This window comes from Primulina tabacum, chromosome 11 (assembly GCF_025594145.1).
Source record: "Primulina tabacum isolate GXHZ01 chromosome 11, ASM2559414v2, whole genome shotgun sequence".
In the NCBI taxonomy this organism is placed as follows: Eukaryota; Viridiplantae; Streptophyta; class Magnoliopsida; order Lamiales; family Gesneriaceae; genus Primulina; species Primulina tabacum.
Window position 1 is genome coordinate 9,262,824 of NC_134560.1, and position 20,470 is coordinate 9,283,293.

The 20,470-nt window shown below is 34.3% G+C and overlaps 1 protein-coding gene, 1 long non-coding RNA gene and 1 pseudogene across 2 annotated transcripts; 2 read left to right on the forward strand and 1 right to left on the reverse strand.

Moving 5' to 3' along the window:
* Positions 1-301: 301 nt before the first annotated feature.
* Positions 302-7,377, forward strand: LOC142518251 (uncharacterized). The gene is made up of 7 exons (XM_075620997.1): positions 302-592; positions 1,057-1,156; positions 1,266-1,386; positions 1,490-1,611; positions 2,824-2,945; positions 3,022-3,181; positions 7,125-7,377. Exons 1-7 carry the CDS (start codon positions 466-468, stop codon positions 7,237-7,239), a joined length of 867 nt encoding a protein of 288 aa, XP_075477112.1. The 5' UTR covers positions 302-465; the 3' UTR covers positions 7,240-7,377.
* A 5,792-nt stretch (positions 7,378-13,169) lies between these two features.
* LOC142517763 (phosphatidylinositol 4-phosphate 5-kinase 1-like) lies at positions 13,170-20,470 on the forward strand (annotated as a pseudogene).
* On the reverse strand, positions 17,670-18,876 carry LOC142517764 (uncharacterized). The gene is made up of 2 exons (XR_012813389.1): positions 18,595-18,876; positions 17,670-18,554 (listed from the first exon to the last, which is right to left on the reverse strand). It is a non-coding gene; the product is annotated as an uncharacterized LOC142517764 (long non-coding RNA).

Here is a 20,470-nt window from a genome sequence, read left to right on the forward strand (position 1 = left end):
TATGTATATATATAAAATAAAATAGATTGTTAATGCAAGTGCAAAATTAATTAAATACAAGGAAGGAAATAGGAAGGGGAGATTGATTAATTAAATTAGTTGCTCTGCACATCCGATGTGTATATATAATTTTTTTTATTATTACAGATAAACTAAAATGAAATTTAACAATTGATATTTGAATTGTTGAAATAAAAAAAATAAAAATACGTGTTGAAATTAAAAAGTTAGTGTCCCATCGGTCTTAATATAATAGGATAGATAAGTGATAAACAAAATGAATAGAAAATAAAATAAATAAATAATTGAAGGGTGAAAGAAAAATTGACTCCAGTCCCGTCTGGCAACAAAAAATGGCAAAGTCCGGCATCATCGATTCCATTTCGCCGATGGATTTTTCCCTTTGATCCTATTTCCTGCCATTGGATTTTCCCCAGGGTTCTCGATTTCTGCAGGCGCGGAGAGATGAGGAAACGGACGGCGTTAGTTTGGGGAGTTGCGGTCCTGTGTTTCGTTGCACTAATGTCAATCACTCCTGCAATTCCTCAGTCTCAAGAGTACCACGATTTCGCTGATCAACGCACATATTTTGGTTGTGTTTTGGTTGATGGATTTTTTTTGCTTCTTCGTTGAATTAGGAATAGTTATTTGTCTTCTATATTCTATCTTCTGTTTAATGTTCGATCGTTGTTTGTGCTTAGCAACAACGTGTTTTGAGACGTCGAAGCTTAATTACTTGGATTAGTTGTGTATTAAATCTTCAAAATCTATTACTTCGGTGTAAGCAAATCGCTCGCACCGGCTGCTCCCCAGTTTGTGCTCTTGCTCTTTTTTTCTTTTTCGATGTGATAGCTGGTAGAGTTAGATTCCACTTTAAAACTTGGTTCTAGTTGTTTCTGATTCTGGAGAAGTCCCTTAATTTGCAGTGCCATACTGGAATTGATTTGGTTTTGTTTGTGTTAGAGTACATAGCCATTGTTTGTATGAATAGTATGAAATATATCAAAACCTTGGATGGGGTTGATGCTTAATTTGATTGTTTAGTTCGATTTTCAGGTATACCGAATACATTGAATGTGATTTCCAATTTCCCCTTCTTCGTTGTTGGTGTAATAGGCCTTGTACTATGCTATTATGGGAATTATTTTAAGTTAAGGTAATGTGAATGTTCTTGCTTTTCATCCCAAATTAGGCCGCATGTGATGATAATTTACATTGAGCTTTAGGGGTGATAAAAATTTGTGTGCGGATGGATGCATCAAAAGTTTGCAGGGTGAACTATGTGGTTGGACATTTTTTTTCATCGGTGTGGCAGCTGTTGCTTTTGGCTCAACTTACTATCACCTCAGGCCTGATGACTCTCGCCTAGTTTGGGACCGTTTACCTGTAAGTTTTTATGTGATGCCAACTGCATGACTTGTATTTGAGCGAATTGATTGTTTTTATGTTGCAAGTTTAGCCTTTGACACTTGAACTACAATTATCACAGATGACTGTGGCATTTACGTCCATTATTGCGATCTTTATTATTGAGAGAGTAGATGCACGCAAGGGAACTTTTTCCATTGTCCCTCTCATCTTGGCAGGTGTGGTCAGCATTTTGTATTGGAGGTAAGCATTGCCTCTCTTTACTCAAAAATAATTTTTTTTCCCTACCTAGTAATCTGTTGAATGGCAGCAATTTCCTACTGTCCCGTGTCATTGCTTGTGAGACAATTGAAACGTCACACTCAAAGTTTCTAATATATATAATTTTCATATGATGCATATGCTCAATCAATGTCACATGTTTGGTTGCCATAAGTTGCAAGTCAGAGCAATTAATGGGAGGAGGAATGTGAAGTAACATTAGTTTACATGTATCCGCTGTGGTTGAATGTGTTATACAGTGGTAAAAAAATTGATTTTTAGTCTGCTATGCAGTTTAAACAAGCTTTCATTTATACTGTAATCAATAGCTAAGGCTTTTTATATAATGATCTAGGCCCGAGGATTGGCGAAGCCATGTTGCCTTTGCACACCCTCAAATTTTGAAATTTTTTGGCTAACTACACATACGTTGATATTTCACAATTCAAAAAGTTTATTAAGGGTTCAATAGTGTAACTTTAACATAATGCCATGAACTTAAATATCTACGATAGCAATATTTCATTTGAAATAATATCATAATTTCAAATTTATAAAAGGAAAAATAGCATATTTCTAATAAAATTATGACTTTATGCTATTAACAACATGTTAAAGTATTTTCCACCATTTTGAGAATGTGCATGTGTTATATTTAGTTGTAGAATTTGTTATTGATTTATTTATCAATATTATGCAATTTAGAAACAATGATTGAAGCTTTAACCTGCAAGAAGATTCATAAAAGTCAATTGCATTAACTAACAGAAAAAATATTTTTGACACTTTATAAAAGACAATATAAATCTTTTATGATATGTGTACACAACAAGAACTTTATAATATATTCTAATAATGAACATTTTTTGTATTTAAGATTTGTAATAATTTCAAGTTTACCCCCTTTACCGTTAGGGTCCTGGTTCCACCACTTTGCCCAGTCCTTTATGTAAATAATTTTACATATAAAGTAAAGATAAAAATCTATCGTCAAGAAGGATTAGGTGTTGGAATGATCTAAAGCTTATCAAAGCTGGACACTGACACAATTTTTTTACACGATATCAGTGTTGCTGAATTTGAAGGTCTTAAATGGTTGTTGTGTCACTGAAGCAGAACTTTTACAGGTTGTTATGTTGTAGAGTTGACTTTTTCTAATATCTTAAGAGTCTCATTGGCGACAACTTTTTGTAGGTTTTTTGATGACCTCCGACCTTATGCTGTTGTACAGTTTGTGCCTTGCATTGCTATCCCACTGATGGCTATATTGATGCCTCCAATGTACACACATTCCACGTATTGGCTTGGGGCAGCAGGTTTCTATCATTAATTGCTACCTTGTGCTATAAGCTGTCTCATAAGATTACAACAATTTCATCGAACAATTTGCAGTATTTTATCTCCTAGCTAAGATCGAAGAAGCAGCTGATAAACCAATCTATAATTTGACTCATCATATTGTGAGTGGACATACGCTCAAGCATTTATGTGCTGCTATGGTCCCGGTTTTCTTGACCCTTATGCTTGCAAAGAGGGAAGTGACAGAAGAAAGGTATTTCAATTTTATCAATGATGCTCTTTATTTCTTCCGGTTATATACAATGAACTTAAGACTTTCTTGTGCATGGAAAGTATTTTATATTTGCCTGAACCATGGGGTTGCGATAATGAGGATTTACTAATTGCCATTATGTGAGGGCCCGTATTTCTAATTAATATTTAATTACCAAACAACAATAATTAATTAGTGTAAACAGTGAAAACGAGTTAAAAATATTTATTAGGGCTTACAGAAATTTCGGCATGATCTCCCCATAAGTAGGACATTCTAAAAATTTCAAAATACAACAACAACAATATACGCTCGAAAATAACATCAAGTTCACAATTAACCAAACAAATATCCTACAGCCGCACTGGCCAGGACTAGACACAACATACCACAAATAAAATCCAAAACAATATAAAAACATCACAATACAGCTACACAAGGCATCTCCCTGGCAAATGTATCAAACTAGTATATATATAGATATCTGAGAACTTTGACACCATCAGACTGATTACTGGGTACCACTGGCTGACGCTCCACCAGACGCGTCAAATCCCCTGGAATGACCTGCTATCACATCAAAAACAACCACAACATAAAAGAAAACAGGGGTCGGACCATAGTACGATAACCCAGTAAAATTACGACGTATATAAAAGACATGTAATAATACCAAGTAAATGCAATGATATGCGATGCAGGAATGGTAACAATGGAATAATGGATACCAAATGGAGTCCAAACGACTAGCATCATCAACAGTAACAATATCCACCTGTTTCAGGAATGCAACATCAAATTGCTGCTCCTCCATGCACGTAGCATCGGGAATGCGAGTAGCTAAGTCGCTCGTCTCCAGCTGTCATCTGGGAATGTGGCTAATCCTATCCCACTTGCCCCTCTGATGAGTCAATATATCTCAACAGAATCAACATAAATCGCCGTCAAAGGAGTCAAGACTCAATATGTTATGCCAATACAATATATGCATGAATGCATCAGAATAAACATTCAAAACACATATTAGCAAACTACATCCATTGAATATTCTTACACGCCAATATAAGCGTCATAATAATATAGGTTTGAGCGTACCTCAACTATAACTTACAATACTACAGTAATTTCTTAAGGACTTTTTGATGAACTCGTCCAACGATATAACCTACAATATAAATTCGCTATATACTTAAATATACTACATTCCAACTGACTAAAACAATTTAAATCGGAGCGGTTAAAAATCGAATTCTAGGCGGCCTATAAACTCATTCAAAAACCTGGAATTTCAAGTTTAATACCTGATGAATCGAGGCTTAAATGCATAACGGTGATCTCGTGAAGGTGGCTCGCCGGAAATACTGTTCATGGTCAGAAACAAGCTGGATAACTGGGAAAAACTTAATACTTAACTTATATAAACTAATTCACCAAGAACAACCAAGAATCGAAGCCAAAACCTTACCTAAAACCTTATCAAAGCTCACACGCAGAGTTGCTGGAAAACAAGCCGATCGAGCTCGCAACCTTCCGACATGGCAGGAAAGAGGCTAATAGACTGGAGGAAGAAGATTGTTGGCTAGTGCGCTACTTCTCCGACCGCTGGCGGTGCTACGCGATGCTGCAGAAACAGGAGGAAAGGCGACAGGGTGCAAGGCAGGGGAAAAGCTTTTCTTTCTGTTGATTGAGCGATCTGCTAAGCCTTTTTATCAAATGGGTTGGGTTTTAATTAATAAAGTGAAATGGGCTGGCCCAAAATGGTTATTGGGCTCTCACACATTATAAGTCGTCGGTGAATACAGTAGTATCTCATTGTGAACTTATGAACTTATATAAACTAAGTTGGATGGCATGCTCTTTATGCAAGTGTGGCATGTTGAAGAACGATGTTGTTGAGCCTCGACCTGAGCTGTCAATTATAGGTGCACACAACCGTTTGAAGCTTGTGAAGCATATTTATCAGAATTGGGAACTTTATTCAGTCTTGACTGTACACCTACGTATCACTGCTAAAGTGACCTTAGAGACCAAGGAAAATTATTATATGAAGGCATTAGAATAGCAGCTTACTGGGCTAGAATAATGCAAATCCAATTCATTTGTTTGTCGCTACCATTCCTTTCCTTAAGATGGATGAAGATTGATGAATGTCGTTAGGGATTGACACAGGAAGGACTATTAAATGTCATATGGTCCAATATACTTGTTATTCAACACTTCTTTCCAGAAGTATGAGTTTGCACCCTAGATTTTTCGAGTTTAGTTTTGACCCCCTCAAAACCGAAAAGCATAGTTTTGAGCTACTTGGCTTCCACCTGAATGATGGGGATACAGCGTTTTGGCATTGAACAAGGTATGTGATGATCGGTTCGGGCACTTTTGAAGGTGCTTCAAACACAATATTCTCAATGAGCTGCAATAGCTCGTGTTCTAAGAATGTAAACACCAATGAATTAGATCGAGTTTGGTTATAAACCAAGCGGAAAATACTCGAAATAATCTTTCGTTAAGAAAGCTAATCAGTTTAAAGCTTTTAACTTGTGTAAACTGAATAACTGAAATAAAGGGGATCAGTTCTTGCATATATCAGTTCAGTTATGGTGATAGCTGAACTGATAACAACTTGAACTGATCAAATCAGTTTGAAAACGAGGATGTTCGGAGACTTCAACTGCTCCTACGTCACCCCTTCTACCACCTCGGGTAGGATCCACTAGAAGACTTTGATTTATGCAACACCTTGTACAAACCCACTCGGCTTAGGACTTACCCTACTGTCTAACTGAATTCCTAGCCTAGACTGAAGGCAACATCTTCCAGCCAACACTTGTTTAACGTCTATGTATCAAAGACTACATACACAAGTTTTCCGTCTTTGTGCAAGACTCACTCAACTTATCAGTACGCTCAATTTTCTGTATGTGTGAGTGATTGTGCGTGTGCGTGTGTATGAACTGATCTACGCTCAATTTTCTGTATGTGTGAGTGATTGTGCAGTGTGCGTGTGTATGAACTGATCTATGAATACAACACGAAAGTGTTCTCACACACTGAGAATTTTGCTACTAGACTAAGCAGTTGGCATGCCCTATTTTTCTCTTCTTTTTTTATCTTCACACACTTGTATATTGATGATCTTGGTCTGGTATTTATAGAGGACGGTGAGACCGCACACCAAGACTCATCAAATATGAACATTACAATTTGAATTCGTTCCTCGAAATGTGTCTGTACTTTCCGACAGCCATTCTGGAATGTTTTGGCTTTAAGCACTGCTGCAACGTCTATTATTGTCCTTTGACTTGACAAAAGCTTTTCCTCAGTGCGCACAGCTGGATTTCATTGAATAAGTTTGTCGTGTTCTGCAAATTAATTGAGTCGTAACTGATGTTCTGAACTGGTCAATTGAACTGATCTTGAACTGGTTCGGTGAAATCAGTTGGCTCGTCAGCTAAACTGATTTCACTGCTTCAGTTGAACTGGTCAGCCGGACTCTTCATCAATTGAGCTCCTCATCAGCTGGCCGGCTTTTTGAATGTCTTCTGCTGAACTGCCTACGAGCTGGACAATGAGTTGAACTGGTCTTTTGACATATCAGTTGAAATGGTTCAATTTGGGCGATCATTTGGCGCTTTCAGTTTGCGTCTCGATAGCTTCAGTTTTGGCTCGATAATTGATCAGGTTCGAATCCTGATCAGTTCCAGTTTCTGCGCACTCAGATAAATTCATTATAAACAAAATAACAAGTTTTGTTAATCATCAAAATCAAGATTACAAACATGAAATATTCCAACAGTATGTCATGTCTTGTGTTGTATCGATATTGGAAGGGTATCCGATTCTTGACTTAGAGCTATGTACTTGTAGCAAAGCAAATAAAGCATGTTCATACTCATTCTATTTATCGCATTAACTTGTGTTTGTTTTCGCCTTTTCATTTCAGGCTCAGTTTGCTGCAATTGTGGAGAATATCATGGACCAAGGCTAAGGAAAACGGCACCAATGTAGAAACCCTTTCGTGTACATATTCTGAGGTACCTATGGATGAATCGCAATAAATGTTGTAAATATCTGTTCCATGAAGTAAAAACATGTAATCTTGTAGCATGTATGTTCACAGGAGAAATCTATTGGGTCATTGTTTCGGTAACTAAATGTAGAATCTGTATTAAGAATGCGGTAGTTTCTTTTCTCCACCTTTTTGCTGCATCTAACATTTGCTACCATATCAAAAGCACAGAACTTTGGTCGTGGTGTCATAAATTTATCTACGGAGATTATTCAGATGCATGAACATCTTAGTCCTAGGATTTGAAAATGAGATGACAACTAAAAAAAAGGCTATTTATACGTCCCTAAAAAAAGGGTTTTGATTCTACGGTGACATTTATGGTTTGAACTTTAGTTCTCAAAATGCTTAACCAGTAGAATTGGAAACAATTGCATATTTTGTAAGTGATGCTAGATTTATTAATAAAAAAACTTTTTGAAAAACAAAGAGAAACAACACCAAAAAAATCCAGAATTATGTTTTGTGTTACAAGCCTCTCGACTCAATGACATCTATGAAGTATAGATCGTGTTGACTGTTTCAAAAAATAGATATGTGAATTTATCAATTATAATGTAAGAAAGAAAAATCTCAAATTCGAGATCTAAAAAACAAGGAATGTAGGAAAATTAAAAAATTCAAAACGCAGATTTGATAAATTTTTAACAAGTAACGCTAGATATAAACCTTGGTGTATAGGTTGGTTTACATTTTCCCATATTTCAGCCCCGCCTTTTCGCCGAATACAGGCTCTTCACTTAATCCCACCATGCTCCCACTGACTAGTGACAACTACCCCGGTTCGCCATTTTACTGCTCTGTCCTGTTCCCGCGCTGCCCATGTATGTAACCTTCCCGAGTAAATCGAATAGTGGTTTTAACCATTCAACTACTTCAGCATCTCCACTTGCAAAGATGGCCAACTTCCCTTCACTGGCGCCGATATCTCATGTGGACTTCCGAATCATAATATCATCATTATATTTTACTTGCAATAGTGGAAACTTTAACAATTTTTGATTTTACAAAAGATTAAAAAAAATATATGAATTCAATGGAAGCGTCACGACCTTGCTAACTAAACACTTCCATTTTCCCAATCTCTTATCATATCTGGAGTCCTGAAATTTACAATAAAACAGAAAAAATGGATATTGAGTCTTTGGGGATTTAATGAAGGAATAAATTGAGTTTATATATAGTTAACACGTCAAACAATAATATGTCAATGCAGTAATTCAATATGAGATGAAATGTACCAGCAGTAATGTATCATTATGAAAATACATTGTCAAGTGACATGCAATGACTGTTCAGGACTCTGAAATGAATAGTGCAAGCTAAAGAGATGGCTACCACCAACATTCGGTGTAGCACTTTTTTTCCAATTACTCAAGTAGAATATGTACAATCGATCATTTATTATCTGAAGTTAACTCATATTCCGGATCGAAGTCATGTTCAAATGAACCATATACCAAGTTTTAAACATGTTCATTGGACTTACATTTCTATGTCGAAGCCACGTGTCTAGGGAACTAGCAATATGTTACATAGAGCGTCCAGACTCAATTCATTCAGTCACTTAGTCATTCAATCAGTAATATTCGATCGATAACCAGTCAAGAAGCAATAAATCCAGATTTTCAAATGTTGTACAATATGAACAATAACTTATGACATGCATAATATGATGTAATATATGAATAAATAATTAGTTTATAAAATTCATTATAAAAATTTCAGGTCAAATTTCAAATCCTATATGAAGAAACTGGTTGGAAATCTCACCTCGGTCACATACTATTCACCTTAGTTGTCGATCTCAAGCCAATATAATTCTTATAATATCATTTGAGAGATTTTTCACTATACAAAATTTGTACCGGAAAGTTTTGATTAATTATTTTAAAAATCATACAATTAAAATCAATTCCCAAAAATAATCAAAATTTTCAAAAATGCCAAAAAATAGTGCAGAATCATTCGGAAGTAGTAAAATTCATGAAACTTGTTGGTGCATGTGTTACATGCACATCCTTTCCAGAACGTGGCCGACCTCCGACCGCCACGTGCAGCCAAAATTTTTACAGGAGATGCGTCTTGTAATTTCTTACAACTTTCATCTTGAACATATTTCACAATTCGGAACGAATCAAATAGCAGAATATGAAAAACTAGAATGACTGTCAAGATCATTTTGGACGACCAAAAACACTATTTCTGATAACTTTCAGGAAAATCACATTTGTGAACTAGAAAATATTTTGAACAGCTTTTATTTTAAAACTGAAGGGAAATTGGTTAAAGAAGAAGGAGTAAATCGAGCTTGAAGTGGCTACCTGAAAAACAAGTTTCTAGAATTTTTTTCCAGAAACCGTTTTTCGTGATTCTTGATTTTATGGGCAAAAACGATCGACGGTATTGTTACATCTCTTATATAATTTGATTTCTAGATAGAATATGAGTGTTGTATAACTATTTCGAAATTTTTGAAAATAGTTTGCTGATTTTACCTTATTTTCTTTCATTTCTCTCTATTTCTCACTCTAATTCTCTCTCATTCTTCCATTCTATTCCTCACAAATTTTCACTCAAAACGGATGAAAATGAATCTATTTATAGGAAGATTTGAGTTATAGAGATTATAAGTGCTTGACACTTAGTTTTAGCCAAGTGTCAAGCCAAAAAATAACTAAGCATCATCCATGAATAAAATGGAAGTGAGTCACATTTCGTTGAAAAATCTTGTTTTAACTTATTGACACCTAAATTTCATTAAATTATTGACACTTATTTTCATATACTTAGTGACATAAATATTCTCTTATTTTAATTATTAATAAAATATTTTGAATTAAGTAATAATTTATTGAGTTTAATCTAATGTTTTATATTGCATATTTTGCTTTTATTTATTTAATTTATAATGAAACAAATTTTGTATGTTTGTAGTTTTCAATTTATTTAAATTTTATTTGTATAATAATAAAATTAACTTATTAATATTATTTAGATGTATTTTATTCTAACTTTGTCGACATTTGAGTGTATTAATGTGTAAGTCATTTATTTATATATGTCAAATATTTTACAAGAATATTTTTATTTATTTATTATTAATGTCAATTAGTCAATTTTAATTAAACACCTCAAAATTTTGTGGTGTTACAATCCCCCCTAAAGGAATATGATCCCCATATTCTCTATTTTGTTTGTCATAGAACTTAAACGGAAACCTAAAGATCCAATCGAAAGTCTAATCACTTGCTTCTTCGAATCTTTCGAGACCTTTTTTCCTAAAGGTTTTGCTCATGGTTGCTGACGGAACTGCACCATTTGTTGGAGAATTTTAAAGAAATGTCTTGGATATTGCTCTTGATGTAGAATGTGTTGTTCTTCTTCTCGATTTCCTCTTGCTTCCGAGCGACGACCTTCGTCACAGTTGAAGAGGTTATTTTGTCTTGCGATTGACGATGTTGTTGGTTCATCTTGATTCCTAGCTCGAGAACTCTTTCTTGACGAAGACATCTTAGGAAATAAAACTTTAAATCACTTTTATTTTAAGACATAAGTTTTCAAAGATTAGTGTTAGAGATCAAATCAAAAGAATTTTGTACAATTCTATCATCAATATTTTGGCGGTCAAGATTCACCTTAAATCAAAATTAGTGAACCTTGTAAGGCTCGACTACAAACCACTAACATTTTACCTTTTACCCTCTATGATTTGTGCATACTAGTAAGTAGTAGGTATCAACACTTTTATTCTAAGTCAAAAATCCGTACAACTCAAAATAAAAAGTCTTATTTAATTTATTCTAATGCCCAAAAAATTATTCAGGATAACCTGGAAGAGCTCCTGATACCCAAAAATTATTCTTGTAACAAGCCATTGTCCTGTTTTTTTTAGGAGACCTGGCTTATAGACGCCGAATAACGATTTCACTGGCCGAACTTCTACCACAGTAAAAAGTTTTTATACACGATAAATTTTAGAAGTAAATAAATTAGTTAGAAGGAAAGAGATGGGATAGGGGATTTGAATCGAACGTGGGTGTATCAATTGCATAAACTTTTGTCTTGCCATGGAGATATAGACTCTTTTAAATAATAAAAAAAATTGGAGGGGGTGAGATCTGTATTCAATTTTTCAAGAATGAATATCTTAGAGGGGTCGTGGTCTTTCGTTGGACCTAACGTAAATTAGCCTCTGCTGGAGATGTAAGACTGTAAGCTTCAAATTCATTCATAATAGATTTATATAGTATTTCATGTTAATTATGATGGATTTCAAGTTCACACAATAACCGTATAATTTAAAATTCATTATAGCTAGCTAATTTGAATTATTAATGTGGTCAATTTAATATTTGAACTATTTTCTCATTGTAAACAATAAAATTCTAATTGAAATCCATGGATTTCAAATTAATCACCCCAAGAGTAACATAAGATTTTTTTCTACGTAGTTTGCAACAAATTTTACTTTTAAAGAAATGATTAAATTTATAAATTATGAATAAGTTATAAAAAGATATAAACGAGTAATGTAATGTCTGAAAACAAAAGTGAAAGTTGAAAATCAGAAGTGAGTAATATTTTTTATAAATTAAATGTATCTAATAATAACTGTTTAGCATAATCACTTTATTATAAGCAGAATCAACATCTCACCAGTTTCTAAGTTTCAATTAAATTAAGTAGAATATGAGTTTAAAACACACATAACTGATTTTTTTTCAAGTGAAAAATCAATCAAATAACTTTTTTTTAGTGATTGCAAACACTCCCCGAAAAGGTTATAACAACCGGTAATTCTCATGTCACTCAAGGGCTTTTTTAAAAATAATATAAATTAAAAAGTTATTTATTAAAATATTGCAAAAGTGAAATTGTTATCAAAATATAGCAATCCGGGACAGATTCTTCCGGATTCTAATTTTTTTTTTTAAAAAAAAGGTCATGGATTCAAATGAATTCTTGACATACTGTCACGGATTCAGAATCCGTGATAGAGAGTCACAGATTCTATGTTTCCGCAAATTTCCTCCCATTCATTTGCGCAAAATTCTTAAAGGTTGTCACAAATTCTTGTTTTCGGTTGTGTTTTCCGTCTACGCTGGGTTGGTTATCGAGCATTAGTAATTTTGAAGTATTTGACAGGTATTAATTTATTTTTATTATTATTGAAATAATTTTGTTTTATACTTTTTTTTTTATACGAATGTTTAATATTGTTTTATGATTTTGTCATCAATTTTATTCGAGCGACTCTTAAAAAGAAAAGGTATTAGTTTTGTTGATAATATTGAAATTATTTTCGTATTTAGTGTTGTTATTATTATGAGAAGAATAAAAAAATTTATTTAGAGAGTTGTTAGTTGTACGAAATAAATTAATATTTTTTGATAAATAATTAATTATGAATCGTTATTTTGTTTGCAATATGAGATAGACATTGTATAATTTTAAAATTTGTTTTCTCTTATTTGAATGAATGTAATAATTATAAAATCGATGTCCATTTAAATTAATATCCTAAATAGACGATATCTCAAAATTAATTATATATCTAATTAAAATATAAAATTCTAAATTTAAATGATATATCAAAACTCAATTATAACAAAATCAAGGTAAAAACTTATGTGAGACGATCTTACGGTCGTATTTTGTGAAACGGATATCTTATTTAGGTCATTCATGAAAAAATATTACTTTTTATGGTAAGAGTATTATTTTTTATTATGAATATCGGTAGGGTTGACTCGTCTCACAGATAAATATCCGTGAGACCGTCTGGAACCTACTCCAAAATCAAAGCACCTTTTATAAATTGTCAACTTAAGGTCCTTATCCACTCAATACTGATATAATATATATATATATATATATATATATCATGACCAATCATTCATCCTTCGTTATAATTGAATAAATCTCATCATTTATCCATAACAAACCCTAAATTGTTACTATTCACTAAGCACGCAAAAAGCAGTTAATCAGTAATCACAGTAAGTAATTGTTAATCCATACGTAAAGACACTGTCATTTGGTGCTTGGATTACGAGCGAAAGCAATCACAGTATGTAATTGTTAATTCGTTGTCGAATTATGCTGTTGGATGTTTAATTGCGGTTATTTGATTTTTGGATTGTGAGATATCCGAACGATGAGTAGGTTTATTGATTGAATCGGTACTGAATTTTTGCACGAAATGAAAAATCTGCATCATACCAATATTTATAACCATACTGGCCACAAGAATATTTGTATATTTCAGTATATACATGCTTTTTTTATTGCCTTGTAATCTGAACTGGTTGAATATCAGGGCGTGGTAATTCTAGAATCCATTCTGATTTACTGGAGTAATCTTTTATCACATTTACTTGATTAGATTGAAGTCATAAAGGAAATATGTTCTCTTGTAAGCCATTATTTAGATTTACTCTGTTTTGGTTTTCTCAATTTAAGTTTGTTATTTAGATGGTGCTACGGTCATATTGTGGAGTAAGAAAACTTCAATTTCTGATGTGTTGTAGTAGGTTACATAATAATCCAGTTGACGCACGCTGAATTTTTGCATCAATAAATTGTATCCCATGCTTGTGGTCTTTTAAGTTATGTAGGTTTTTCAGTCGGATTGTATTGGTTGATTCTCTATCCAATTTGAAATTTCCATCGCATAACATTTGACTTGGCACAAATGGAAGTTAGATCTTCAAACTTTATCTTATGCTAATGAGAGCTTGTAGCCGTAAATGGTCTATAGTTCATGATGATCCTGGACGCATCTTTTCTCATTTCTATATAGAAATTAGAGTCGGTTTTTCAAAATAATGATGTTTCTGTGTGAATCATTACCTCCTTTAAAATATTTCCATTCAAATAAAAAAATAACAAGAGATTTATCTACCTCGCTGATGCAGAAAAATGAAATAAAGAATATATGGAGAGCAAACTAGAGTGATGACAAATATTTTTTTCTGCGTATTAGTGTATAGGCATACATTTTCACAAGGTACTACAGTTGATTGATTTATGTAAAGCTTGGAGTTTGAGATGTTTTTCTTGAAAATTATGCAGGTTAGTTGATTAGTTTTTGCAATTTGACATGGGAAATGATGAGAGGTATAAACTGCTAGCTTCTGACAGGTAGTGAATTTTTAACTATTACTCCTGGTAATTGTGCTTGGACTTTGATGGAGCGTTGAATCTTAAATCGTTGTTGAACTTTTTCTGCAGGGAATTTCAAAAGATCTTTTCAAGTGGAGATGTGTATCTTGGATATTTCAAGGGAATGCTTCCCCACAAAAGGTAAATATACATGGTCAAATGGAACGGTTTATGAGGGTGACTGGGAAGCAGGGAAAATGACAAGAAGAGGAAATATCATCTGGCCATCACAGGCTAAGTATGACGGTGAATTTTCTGGTGGTTATCTTCATGGTTTTGGAACTTATATTGGTTCTGATGGGTCCTTATATAAAGGTTCTTGGAAAATGAACTTTCAGCATGGCATTGGGAGGAAACAATATCCAAATTCAGATGTCTATGATCTTTGTTGGAGAGAAGGAGTGTGCGATGGCAGTGGTACATATGCATGGAACAGCGGTAACAGATACATTGGAAATTGGAAAATAGGAAACATGTCTGGTAGAGGGGTTATGAAATGGTTCAATGGTGATCTATTTGATGGATTTTGGTCAAAAGGGTCGAGACATGGGACTGGCTTCTATAGATTTTCTGATGGAAGCTACTATTTCGGAACATGGACTAAAGGGCTGAAGGATGGACCTGGAACGCTCTATCCTGCTGGAAGCAAGCATATGAGTAAGCATAATCTTGAAGAACATGAATGCAAGAGATAAAAGCAGCTATCTCATAATTTTTCCAGAGTCTCGGAGGAATCTGTTAAAACTAAGCGCAGTCTGTCAGACAAATTTTCATCTAGCTTTTTGAGGGGTCATAAGAATACATACCTGGGTGACGGGGGCCATTCCAATTCAGCTAGAGAATATCTGTCACATGAGCATTGATGATGGTCAAACTGAGTGGACAGATGATATGACTGTGGCTTATGAGAGGGAATATATTCAAGGAGTTCTAATTATAGAACGAGTTAAACATCTCCAAACTATCCAGAAAAAGCAAACATCGGTACAAATTTGCTAATGAAGTTAGAAGTAGTTCATGTATGGACATATTTGATGGCCAGAAGGGCAATTACCTAATGCTTAGCTTGCAACTTGGTATAAGGTAGGCAAATTAGCGTCCTTTTTCTTTTATTTTCTTTTTTCTTTTTTTGGCAATTCTTAACTAAGGAAAAGTTGTTAAGTACATAGTACGGTCTGCTGGTGAAATCTCTTATCCAAATATCTTATGTGAAGTTGACAGGTATACTATCGGCAAGATCACACCGGTTCCAATGCGTGAAATCAGATCATGTGATTTTGGAGAACAGGCTAGAATTAAAATGTACTTCCCTAGTAAAGGTTCCGTCTCATCATTCTATGGACTTTTACTGGAAGGACTACTGCCCCATGGTCTTCACTATTATTTCATATTGTGAACTTTATACTAGACCGGTACATCCAGCGATAACTACGTAAGTGTTCTACATCTATTCGTGCAGATGGATTGTGGATATAGTTTTTGAATGGCCTTAGTTTTTGTGTGGCTTATCATTTTCAGGAAGCTGAGAGAATTATTCAAGCTCGATGCTGCAGACTATAGATGTCCATCTGTGGTGGTGATGATCTGAGAGAGCTTTCTTACCCGGGAAAGAGCTGGAAGTTTTTTCTATATTTCTCATGATGACAAATTTGTCATAAAGACATTGAAAACATATGAGCTGAAGGTTTGAAGAATCGAAATTAGTTTGCCTTTGTGCATGCATTTCTGTTAACATGAATAATATTGTACATCTAATGATAAATGTTCATCAAATTTATGTGACTATGTCTGTCAGGGCCTTTACATTTACTTGTATATATCCCCCACCCCTTTCCCGCTCTCTTTCTCTCTTAAATCGGGCAGTCATAGTGTTGACCACGTTGGTCTGGAAATGTATTTCTATACACACCTCTTTATGGAAAATTAATAGGGGTTCCTAATTTTGTGTAGATGTTACTGAAGATGCTTCCACACTACTATGACCATGTACGAGCACACGATAACACTCTCATAACTAAATTCTTTGGGGTGCATAGTACAGCACTGGGACATAAAAGGTTGAAATATCCATGAACTTTAAGTTGCATTCATGCTATGACTACTTCTTTGATATAAACACATCGTTTACCCTCTTAATTCAAATTATATTGATCTATAATGCAACTACGTTTGCTAAACCAGGTGCACTTTGTTGTCACGGGAAACATATTTGCACCAAATTGCACATACATCGTTATGATTTGAAGGGTTCATCTCATGGGAGATTTACCCATAAAGATGATATAGATGAGAGTACCACACTAAAAGATCTTGATTTGACATATGAGTTTTATATGGATAGATCACTGCGCGAGTCACTTTTTAGGTGAATTCCTTCCTATTCAGCAGACCTTATATCTATTTTAGTTTTGTTTGACAAAGCATGAAATTTTTCTAAACCATGTAAATAATTCAGCTGCTCATTGCAAGTTCTTGCAAATTCAGCTTTATGAATCAGTTTTCATTTATATGCATAGCAATATTCCTAACCTTAACTATCTCAGAAATCATATTATCTGTTACTCATCATACTCTTAGCAACGTTCATTTATTGGCTTATGAAAATGAATGCTGCTTGGTGTGTACACGTAGGATTTGAGATTTAATAGCACATTGTTTGGCCTATGCTCGTAGTATGAGCGTTTGTTCAACACTTTGGCTTTCATGTGATGCTAGTCAATCATATAACTCTGATGTTTCGGAATTAGTTAATTTAGCTAGCCTCATTAATTCTTCACGAAGGTTAGCTATGGCTGTGTAAATATTTAATTCCTTCATCGTCTCTTTTTAATGTATCCAGAGTATGCCGTGCCCAATCTGCCTCAAGTGCATGTGTCCTTCATGTGCATCTATACATCAGAGGCAAATTTTGAAAGAGATGTCAGAGGCAGCATTCTTTCTGCCCCCACCCCACCCACAGCTATTCTTTGTTAAAACAGTGTCCCTTTTACATGATTAGAGATACTTTGCCACTTAGGGGCTACGATGATTTATATAGGAGATGTAAATGTACAAAATCCTACCTATTGCATCGCGGCAGAAAAAACACTCACAGAGACATATTACCAAAATACACCAAGTGAAAAGCCATAGACATATTACATTGAGGTTATTTGTCTATTGGAACTTTGTGAACCTTTTGGGAATCTTTCCTTCCTGGACTTTTTAGCTCTTTTCTGTACAAGAACTACACTGTCAAACCTACATTGAACCAGTGATAAATTAAAAACTCTCAATAAAATATTCATGAATTTGTAGATGTTATGTTTATAAATGAATTTCCTCTTATTTAAAAGAAGCCTTCGTACAAGTATGGATGTTGTAAAATGTTGCACAAAATGACTAGATTCCTTCTAGCGCTACTTATAGGTCGTACGTAGAATGACAATTTAGAAAGTTGATTGTTTTGATCACTTGTCATGGTAAATGACATAAAGACACATTACAAATCGACACATTTTCAGATATACTATGGCACAACATTGTATTCACTCTCATGATTTAGGTAAAGCATCTAATTGTACTTCTGACTTTCATACATACTGGCTAATTTTATTTCTTTCTGAATAATTTTTTTGCACATAATGATTTTTTGTTTCGATGTATGGTCAATCTCCTCAATTAAAAGAAGTGTATATAATATGTTAAATCAAAAAACCTTTTCTGGACACTATCTTTATGACATTGATTGACACTTAAATTTAGCAGGCACTGCCTGTGTATTCAATGGTTTCGAGAAATTAAGGTTTTTGGAGGGCCAATGGAGCTATGATCTACTCATTCCCAAAGCTGATAACATAACGCCAGCTGTAAATTATTAGTGAAATCATACTGATTTTGAAGTCAGTGAGAAAGGTTTGGAGAATTAAGTCATTAAAATTGTTTACGTGAAGGTTCTTCTCCTTGGACTCGTAGCAGTAGTGAAAAATCGAGTTTAAGTTGTTCACAGCAAGGTTATGTTCCTAATGGAAGTGTAAAAGAAGATCTTGTAAGTTTAAAGTATATTCATCAAATTTATCCAAAGAAATACAAAAGGTATGTGATTTTTTTTTTCTCTATGAGTTTTACCATTGGATTTTTTGTCGTGATGGATGACGACTTCTCCTTCAAAACACATATTTGAAGAAGATGATGCCACCTTCTCCTTCAAGACACATGTTTGAAGAAGATAATGCCGCAGAAATTCCAAGCATTCTTGAAGTCCATATTTTCATAGTTCATATAGAAATCATATTTGACCATTTCCATGCTTCGTATTTTTCAGTTATTTCATGATCAGTACATTTATTTTTGCTAAATTTTGAAGAACCTTATATTGGGATATACTTCTGCTTAGATTTTGTTTTTGCTTATGATAAATAAATCATTTCTGTAATTTATTATGAACTTGACTGTTTTCAAATGGGTTGTTTGCAGCCAACTATATCTGGACAGTGCATTCTTAGAATCTTTACAGATCATAGATTACAGCCTTCTACTGGGGTTGCATTTTAGAGCTCCCGAGCATCTAAAATCGCTGTTGGAACCTCCTGATTCAGTGCATAACCCTAAGCGTACAAATGATACTTCTGTTGGTGGTAGGTATAGCATCTTAACAGGAAAAAACTTGGGCTGCTTATCTCGTTATGGGGATGCTAATCTAAAAGTGCATGTTAAAATATGAATCGTGGAGCATATAGAACTGGTGACATGTAATTTCTTTTAAAGGTTGTAGCAGCCAACTAGAGTTGAGACAAAAAAAAAATTAGAGATCAGACTGGTTTTTATTTATATGTTGGAATATTATTGCAATTGTAGAACTGTCCGCAAAGGCATATAAGATAACAACATAGTCTATTGACTGTGATGGTCTCAGTGATCTATTTATAATAACCTTATCATTTTTCATTATTCTCTTTGAAACGGTAAGGTAACAAGCTTTGTTGCAATTATTTCCGTCTTCCTATCAACACCCTGTTTCCACTACAAACTCTTGCTAAGTTGTTTATAAACCATGCTCTCTGTTTTGAGTAGCATAATTTGGTTTTATTTTCATAGTCATTGCTAACTCTAAATTGTGTTTTTCATGAATTATATGTTGCTTGACACACCTTGCCTTTTCGAGGTGTGATATCTTAAGGAGAGCTCTTAATTCCGCCGAAGGGTCTGCTCTTAGTAACCCATGTGCCTGCCTCTGTCAGCACAACTCCTGGTCCTCACATCCGAGGAAGTACTTTGAAAGCATACTCTATCAGTAACAAGGAAGTTGATCTTCTTCTACCTGGTACAGGAAGGTAATTAACTTGCATTTATGTTACCATTCTTTCTAATAGGCTTTAAATTTACTCCCAGGACTTGTCGATGGTGATTCAAGTTAATTTAGATCCCCTGATCAATGCTATTAGTACTGCCAAGCCCACAATATTTTATCGACCTGGCGTCATTTAGGGTGTTGGCTCTTATATTTCTAAATCATAGCGTACTGCGTATTTCTGTTAACCTTTCCTAGATATGAACATAGTATGTGTCCACAAACTACCATCACCTCTCAAGCTTGAACAAAGGGTTATCTTGGAATTAACTCAGCTGCTTATATTTTCTACTTCAGGTTAAGGGTGCAATTAGGAGTAAACATGCCTGCTCAGGCAACCCACAAACTTGCGCAGGATGAGACTGACTAATGCGAAGTCGAACTTCTCGAGGTTTATGATGTCATTCTTTACCTAGGCGTAATCGATGTTCTACAGTAATAAAACCTCAAAAAGAAACTAGAGTGCGCATTCAAATCTTTGAAGTTCGATCCTATGTCAATTTCTGCTGCCGAGCCTAGGATCTACTCACAACGTTTCCTTTCTTTGATAGAGAGAATTTTTACCCTTCATCCATAGCATTTTTTTCTCTTTCCCCAGATTCCATCAGCAATCGTGTTTTGAAGTTAATACGTCATAGTTTTTGTACAGTCACGCCTTATGTATAACAATAAATCGTATATTGTTGATTCTTTCAATAACTGAGTTCGAGTTTTTCATTCTTAA